The 9,225-nt window shown below is 38.4% G+C and overlaps 1 protein-coding gene across 1 annotated transcript in view; it reads right to left on the bottom strand.

Moving 5' to 3' along the window:
* Positions 1 to 3,400: 3,400 nt before the first annotated feature.
* SLC16A10 (solute carrier family 16 member 10) overlaps positions 3,401 to 9,225 on the bottom strand; it is a 63,162-nt gene continuing 57,337 nt past the window's right edge. Inside the window, exons 4-6 of the mRNA XM_041414838.1 lie at positions 8,404 to 8,547; positions 6,724 to 6,952; positions 3,401 to 5,541 (exon numbers count right to left, since the gene is read on the bottom strand). Coding sequence (XP_041270772.1) covers positions 5,306 to 5,541; positions 6,724 to 6,952; positions 8,404 to 8,547 — 609 coding nt within the window. The 3' untranslated portion in view covers positions 3,401 to 5,305. The remainder of the gene's footprint in view (positions 5,542 to 6,723; positions 6,953 to 8,403; positions 8,548 to 9,225) is intronic.

The raw sequence follows: 9,225 nt of genomic DNA on the forward strand, positions 1-9,225 counted from the left end.
TAGTCAAGGTAAGTCAAAGGGAAATTGGTAGCAGGCCAGTAAATTATTAAAGGTCCCACTGACTTCTACTGGCAGTTCATGAAGCAAAATCAGAACTATTTTAAAACACCACTCAAGCTTATTGTACCAGTTTCCCTCCCTCCCTCAATTCTCCTTCTGTGAATGCAACTGCTTCTGCAAGTTTGATATTAAGCCCCAGAATGGAAAATAGAGAAGATGAATTTTTCAGAAACAAACACCTCAGTAGCTTAGGTTTTTAAATCACTAGTCTTATAATGGGTTGTCAGTGCAATCAGAATGAAATGGGTTGCACCATATATCAATGTAGGAGCAAATGTAATGGGGACGTTTCAGTCAGACCACAGTGGCAAAAAAGACTTTTTTGTATAAAAGTCTTCACACTAGATTCAATAATTATCAGAATGCAACAAAATTACATTTCAAAATGACAAGTTTTACCCAAGAATAAGACTAAAAATGATGCATGCAGTAACAAATGGGGCACTTACGAACTACCACCTTTATTCTGAATAATTTGAGACTGATCACAGTTACTTTAGCACCACAAAAAACATTAAACATTCATTTCTTACCCTTCCAACAAAGCAGAACTTGAAAGACTGGCGTTAAGGCTAGCAAAACGTGTACCCTTTAATATCAAAAACAACATACAAAATATGATGTCTATAAAGATACTTAAACATGTCAGTGTTGTCGATATTAGCAAACATTTTAGTATAAAATCACTCTAATCTTAGCATATGCACTTCCAAAGCATGACAACTGTTGACACAAGATATATATAGACGAGAAGGCATACTGCACGTATGCCAAAGCTTACGTGACTACAAACTCACTGGCTGGCTGGAACTCCACTGCTGCTGTGCTTGTCAACAGGGAGGCACGCAAAGAAAGGCATCGCTTTTTCCCCAGCCATCTCTCACGTTTCAGAACTACACCTCCTCTAGTGATGCAGAATGTTTGTGCATGCCCTGCTCAAAATACTTTGTATTTATAGATACACACACGCACACTCTTAATAGCAAGGGGTGCGTTCTGACTTCTGTAACACTTCCAGCTCTCCAAAGGGGAATCTGGGCCCCAGACCAGGCATCTCCTCTGCTCCCTGCTCAGAGGGCTCGGCTGAGCCCTGTGCAAGCAGCGAGGCCAGGAACTGCCCCGTGCCAGCACAGGGAGAGCCCGGCCGCGTAAGCCAAGCGAATGGATGACCTGAAGGATTGTAGCACTGATTCCCAGCCTGACACAGAGCCTTTGGGGCTGTAAGGAAGCACCTCCCGTCCCTTTGGCATGCACTGCCCGAGGCAAGGAACTGAGCAGGGCACTTCTGCTTTAAAATGGCAGTGTCCCTTTCTTACACCAGGAGCCTTTGATCAAAGCACTCATCTGGCACCCACCCATTTCCAATGTGGTGGGCATCAGCTTGACAATCCAGTGTCTCTGCAGGGAGGGGGGAATTATGTGCCCACACATGAAGGGCCGAAGGAGAACAGTGTCAGTTGTCTACCTCATCTGATGCCAAGTACACCCTGAAGAAAGGCCACGGAACAGCTACAGCATCTTTGACTCAAAGGGGCAATTTTCAGGGCCAATAAATTGTCACTGGAAATAAAATTAGAAAAATAATTTAAATGCTAATGGTGAACAGATGAAGACCTGGATGCAAGAAACTCTAACTATGTTATAATTTGAAGTTTGGGTCTGAGATTTGTACAGGTCTTCAAAAGTGGCCAGGACATATCCAACAATACTTTATTAGTTACACACTGGATCCTGTTGCATAGCTGAGATGTAACTAAGAACCCAAAGGGTTTCCATTATTTCAGACTCTTTGCTGAACAGTTTTCTTTAGATTAAAAGGATCTCATACCTACTGAAAAAGTATGAAACCAATAAAACCTTGCTCAAAATTAGTATTGGTTTCAAGATCCGGTGTATTAAATGACACCATCACTGTCTGGAAATTTCACACTGCCATTTTAAATGAACCTGTTTCTACTCCTTTTCTTCTGAAGATTTACCCTGAGAACATTCAATGAAAAGATGATTACATTGTTTATAGGATACAAGAATAATGTCTACAGAAAGTACTCTATGAACCGTTCTCAAGAGAGGGATAGATCAGAGTGATTTAAGGGTCTTATTGAATTAAGCTACTATTTCAGTTTTAGAATCTACCCCCAACCAGATTAAAGCTTGCATGATTTGGGTCATCAAAATAAGATTTCAGCAGGTTTCCCATGAACAGGTTTTCACACCTAAAAATAAATTGTTACAAAATCTTGTTTGCATTTATTCAGTTAAAATAAAATTGAATATTCAGTCCTTTTCTCTACATCTACAATATTAAATATTTTTTAAAATAAATTTAATAAATAGTTGCTATTTGTATAGGGTTTTTCATGTTTTAGTTTGGTTGGGGATTTATTTGTTGGGTTTTCTTAAAATAGAGTCATCTAACCTCATTTTTAAAACCTCAGGGCATACAGAATCTAGTATCTCTCTCAATAAGTTTCTCAGTGGTTGGTCAGCATCAGCACAAACAATCTGAGCTTGTTTTTCATCTTACCTACCTTTAGGACATAAACACCTTATGCTTTTGTCCAGAAAAGAGCATGTGCTACTGGACATTTCCCCCACAGATACAAACTAACAGAAAAGACGCTAATAGAGTTCTTAAACAGTAATTTACTTTATCTTCTCTGAAAAGCCTTTCCAATTTTAGCATTGTTGCGAAACAGGCACTGCATCAGAAATGGGTTTGTTATTCCAACATCATCATGCCAGCAGAGCTTCCTTCCCCCCAAACTCTGCTTCCCTCTCATCCAACATCCATTCACTAGCTGGTTCTACCATAGGAATCACTCCTAAACAATTAGTCATTGCACCCTCCTCACGGAGGTCACAATTTCTGCAGGTTTTTTGGTTTGTTGGTTTGGGGATTTTTATAAATTTTATGTAAATATGAGAGTTTGAATTTTTTTTTTAAACAGCATGGCAATAATTAACCCATACTATTGATATACCATTTCCATGTCATTTATAAATCTTTACAACAATTCTTTTATATACTCTCCCAGATAATTTAGAGATGCAGAGCAGCAAGTTGGAAAGATGCCATAATTACACCAAGATACCTGGTCACAATCCTTTCAAATTGCACCAGTGATTTAAAAAAAGCAGCAGCTTTGGTTTTGGTATAAAATTCAGGGCTAAAACACATGAAATGCAAGATCTATGCTGAACACTAGTTTTTTCATAACAGGACAACAGGAAACAAGAGTCTTTTACCACATTTAGCCAACACCACCTTCTGCTTTGCCCAAATGGAAAATAATACTGAATATCACGTTCTACAGGAACACTCCAGACGAGAGCAGCATTGGCTGTCAGCATCACTTTAATAATGAAGGCAGTAATTGTAATTAATACTACTATGCATATTTCAAGGACATTTTTAGAAGCACTTACAATGTGCCAAAGCACAAGTCCCAGTGAACTTGAAGGGGGCCTTGGTTTTCCAGATCAGCTTCCCCCCACCACCTCCAAGTCCCTCCACTTATGTCTCTCTAACATTTTAATATTCAATTCTTTTAGACCTCACTCATGCAAAGGGATTGAAATTCTGCAGTATAAAAAATGCCTGAGCTTTGGTCTACAATACTTAGAATGCTTTGAATGATTATATTTAAAGAACTTCTGTCAGTTGCTAGATGTAAACATTAAATGCAATAGTATTGCTGTTTTATATGGGTTTTCTGAGCAATTTACTACAACACTGGAAAAAGCAGAATGAACAGAAAAAAGAAAATAAAGGCTATCACAAAAAAATAAAAAAACAAACAGCATGCCTCCATGGTCTATGTAAAGAACAGTTACTAATTAAAAAAGTACTTGAGTACACATTTTGCCCAGATCACATTTAGTTTACTCTTTGCTATTACAGTTTAAAGTGAGGAACAAAATTATTGGCATTAAATGGACCTGAAATAAAAAAATGATTAAGTATTCCAGTGATTGCTGAACCATATCCATAGATAAGCAGTGTGCTTAGAAGTGCTTTATGATAAACTGAAAAGCAGTGTTTTCATCTCCAAGTATTATGCTTTTAAACATTTTTCAGAAAAAGAGGTTGCTTGCTTGACAAACAGTGCATAATACCTAAGAATACATAACCAATGGGGACATTTGTTTAGGGTGTTAAGTAAGAAATAGGACATGCAAAGACATTTCTTTATATTTGAAAAAAATATGGAGCCATATAATCTACAGGCAGTTGAGCACAGCTATAAAGACTTGTAATAAACCTGCATGTTCACTTAGTGCAAAAATCTTTAATTGCTGAATGTTGTTTTAATAGCTCATGTATATTTCCACATTAAAAACAACTTGGTATTGCACTTAGAATGTATCCTTTAAAGCTGTCTTGTTTTTATGAACAACAAAAAAAGAAATCCTAAGAAGTACAACAGAATAACTTGAAATTTAGTCTAATTCACAATACTGCTCCAATTAATTAGTCAGTACAGTTTCAAAACTATCCACTACTCTGAGGTTTGGCTGAAAAGAGATTTATAAACATACATCTTACGGCTATTGCCTTCACCAAATAATAATAATAATAACAATAAAAAAAAATCTATTATTCAGCAGCTTAACTTCTGAACGTGTTTGCACTTGGAGCTTGGTTTGAAAATATTCAAAACCTGAGCCCATCAAAAATGCCATCCTGAATGTTCTTTGGGCTACTGTGAAAGGTGAATGCAAACACAAGTGAGTGTTTCAACAGTTGTATAATAATTTAGCTTTCTAATGAACAATAATTTCAGCAAAAAGATGCATATTTGTGTTCATGATAGAGAATTATAGAAGACTGTAAACAGCATGATAAACTCCAAAAAAAACAGATCAGTTGTAAGAGCTACTACATTATCCAGTATAAACACCCAGGGGCGTGCCTGCAGAGGATGGATCATAGACATCATTGAAGAATCCTGGGTCAGTGAAGGAAAAACAGCTTTCACATTTCCAGAAATCAGTTCTGATGGATTAGAAAAATATTCTCTTCACACACAGAATCACTACGCACATACACACTAAAGCTACAAAACTTCAAATACCTTGAAAATGTGGCTTGAAATCAAAGACTTGTCAAAAAAGTTCAATGGTATAAAAGATTCTTGTAGCAGTTTTGCAATAGTTCAAGACTTCAGTACCTTCAGCCAAAAAGTAGAAATCTGGTTTCAGTAGGAGGAGGTCAGGATGGTATAGGGAAAAGAAAAAAGCATCAAAAGCCAGAGTCCAGTTCTATGACTGGCTTTTCTGTCATGTCTGACACCAAAGTGCTTTCATTTTCCAGCATTTTCTCAGTAGTTTCTCCATCAACAGGTTTTGCTCTCTCTTTCAACTTCTGCCGCTCGTGGACCCAGGGGATGAAACACAAAATCGCTCCTCCGATGAGGGGGGGGACTCCAGCCAGGTAAAACGCCTCATTGTAGGTGCCAAGCTTATCCCGCAGCAGACCTGGGAAGGCAGAAAGTGACCACTCATAAATAAAGGGGCCTCAGGAATCCACAGAAAACAGGTCGTGGCTTCAGGTTCAGACAACCAAGAGCTGGCACAGATTATAGCCACTAGAACCTGACGACTGATGGCCAAACAGAGGTGTACCCAGAGGCAGAAAGGTACTCCAGAGTTGACTTGGAGCAGTAATGAAGAGCTCAGTAGGTCACCCCTCAACCAACTGAAAATTGCTTAATTGCCATCCACTAAAAACATGCACATCTTTCCTATTTGAAAGTTGCTCATTTGAGCTTCTCCAGCACCTGTATCTTGCCGTGACTTAGAGAAATTCTCCCTCCTTTTGGAAACAGCTGCCTTTGATCAATATGCCCATTCTTCTAATTCTAGATATACTCCAGATATTGCATTCCTTATGGCCTCTTACTAAGAAGAATTATTGTCTCCCAATAATACGCTCCAATTGCTCGCTCCAAATTCCTCCCATTAGTCAAATTCTATTTAAGTATTAATAGCTGTGATAGTTGGAGCACCAAGTCTGTGCTGTTCCAGCATTAAAATTTTGTCCTTTATAGGGCTGCATAGTTCAATTATGTCTTACAAAGTACATTTCACTTACCAAACCCCAGGGTAAATTACCACTGAAAATCATCAGTGGTGAGGAATACAGCTCCATTCTACCTCCCAAGAACTTCCAAGTTTTCATCTTCAAAACCTGTACTTTGTCAGTCTCCTACCAAAGGATGAATAAAGCCAGCACTCCTACTTATGAGGAGCAAATAAAGTGACTGGAGCCTTTAGCCTCACAATGGTTTTAACATGAGCAAATTTTGGAATCCAGTTAATTTTCAGATGTTAATGTGGAGGCCCTCTGTAACACAAGCAACCAATAGGCTGTCACTTGTACAAACTGGAAAATGTCAGGTCCTAAATCCAACTGGAAACCCATCTATCTTTCTTTTGAGGAATGTTTGCATAACAATCAAGAAGACTGAGCAAACTGTGAAGAGTGCAGTAAATTAGTAACCCACAAGCAGCAGGTAAATTTCCTTTGTCTTCTCAAGCACACACAGATAAAACCTCCGATGTCAAAGCTCTGCATGTGATGCAGGAATGGGAAACACGGCCAAAAAGTCATGCAAATATAGAAACACATTTACAGCTACAAACCCTGTCTGCACTCACCTGCAATGGGTGGACCAACTGTCATAGGCACGGACATGAGTCCAAGCAGAAATCCAATGGCCTGGGAGACATCCTGAGCCCCAACGAGCTCGAAGGCAATAGGAGCCATAATGCAAATGAAGCACCCGTCAAACAGGCCCATGAAGAGACAGACAGCAACGAGAGCTCCAAAGACATTGCACAGTGGAATCATCATAGACATCAGCCCAATAAAAAAGAATGAGGCCGCCTAAATATGGACAAGGAAAAAAAAATATAAAAATGCATTGCATCAAATTCGCAAATCGTAAGGGACCAGAGGAACCTCCTTGCATTTGCAGTGAATTAGATTGCCTGCCTGTATTTACTTTAAAATAATCGGTCTCCATGGATTACCACCATCAGAAGTTACATATTAAGATAAAACAAACATATCGCTCATGACGGGCAAAGAAATTCCACCACCTATTTCACAGGCTTTGAGAATGCAATTGTAATCCACTATCCGACAGTGATTGTGTAAGGTCATTTCTCATGCACTAATATTTTTTGAGAAATAAGCCACAGAAATATTGGAAGTTTAAGATAGCTGGAATACTGTAATTAGACTCCTCACTGTTTTAAGTAAAAATATTGGTATTTTGAGTGATTACTTCAGGGTGCTTATATTCAACAGAAGTGAAAATATTTAATTTTTCCATTAAAAAAAGTATCCTGATGTACTGCTCTAGTCATGCATGCTTACAAAGATTTTCTAATATAATTTTAGAATATTTATTTGTTTTAGATTAAAGGAATAAAACTGTCTTTCAGCAAAATTAAACAGAATTAAAAATAAAATAAAAGCGGTAACAGTTTTGCCTGTGCACCATGCATATGTAAGCACTGGAAAACAAGGTTCCACCTAACTGCAATAAAACATCAAGGAATCGAAATTTATCCTTGACAACAAATACTCCAGCAGAATGGTACTTCTTTCCTAAGAATTTTTGATTTCCACAATGCAGTGCAGACAGCCCCCACTAGATGCCTCCCTTGCTATTCATTCTAAGAGACCTTGCAATTACCAATATGGAAGTAAATTAAAGCTTTTCCAAAATCCAAAACTAACACTGCTAGTTTCTCAAAAAAAAAAAAAAATTATAAGTGTGGAGGGAAAGAAGTGTATATCCTCCTTTCTCTCCAAGCTTCAGCATTTCTGGAAGCCAGGACTCTTTCTGCAGAATCTCCTTGACTGTGCAGTACTTGTATTGCCATGGCCAAACCCCTGTGTACTGTGCAGAGAACATAACTGACACCAAATTAGTGCCTGTCAAAGATCAAGAGATCCAAAATCTTTACTGGAGAAACACTGCTTAATTTTTTCCCCTACCTGGGGAAAACCATTATGAAATCATAATCTGGAATAAAACGGAGAAAGCAGAATCTAGAGAATCCCCAAAGGTTCTCACTCACATACTAATGAACAGTAATTTCTTTCATTCCCAGCTGAAAACAGCCAGCAGGAAACAGACATTTTCTTAGTACTAAAAACAAAAATCAGGGATTCATAAACTGCCATACACTGAGTTTCCTAGAGTTCTGAAACTTCTCAAATTTGAATCACCAATCAGTTTATTCTGCTTACTTATTAATAGTACCCAAAACCAAGTCCTTCAGAATCCACAGTTCAGAAGGAATAAAGAAACAATATACACATACCTGTAGATAGATTTTTTTTGCACCAGGAACATAATCTGCCACTCTGCCAAAGATCAATCTGCCAACTCCTGAAGTAATGCCCAGACACAGCAGAAGCACTTCTTCTGGCACACTGTCACCAAACCTCTCTTTTACATGATTCATCTGTTTAAAAAGAGAAAATAAATTTGCTTTAGAATTAAAAAGATAGACCTTGGAAAACCGGAGTCGAGTAGAAGTAATCTGTGAACCACTTACAAATTCAGCTACAAATGGTCATCTGACTTACTCTTCTTTTACAGATTTTAAAATGCAACATTTAGTGCAACACAATAAAAACAAGCTGAAATGTGTTGCTGCTTTATCCACAACTAATGAACATAAATCGGGAAAACAAGAAGGCTCTGTCTAATTAAGAAGAAGAAAAAAAAAAAAGATAACTGAGAAGTGTTCTCTCCAACCACTCTCAATTTACTAATTCAAAGTAACACAGAAGCCACAAGGGCTACCAAGCTTGCAACATAGCTCTGGGCAGGGGCAAGAAGAAGAGATCTGGAGACAAGAGAGTGCAAGTAGGAGAGGCCCTTCAGAAGGTCTCATCCCGACATCCAAGATGTCCAGGGGCAAGAAGGAAGTGGGGCAGAAGCCAGCAGCAGTGCCAAACACAACAGCAAGCACTCCCAGGAGAGGGAGCAGCTTCAGCAGCAAGGAACAGGGCAGACTGGAAGAATGATTTATCAACCACTTCAGCCTGAAGAACTAGAGCAACTGACCATTGACCACAACAGGATGAACTACCAGTGCACGCAATTCCAACTTTTCAAATCATAGTAAAAAAAAAAA

The sequence above is a fragment of the Onychostruthus taczanowskii genome, unplaced genomic scaffold (genome assembly GCF_017590055.1).
Source record: "Onychostruthus taczanowskii isolate IOZ18803 unplaced genomic scaffold, ASM1759005v1 scaffold48, whole genome shotgun sequence".
NCBI classification, from domain to species: domain Eukaryota; kingdom Metazoa; phylum Chordata; class Aves; order Passeriformes; family Passeridae; genus Onychostruthus; species Onychostruthus taczanowskii.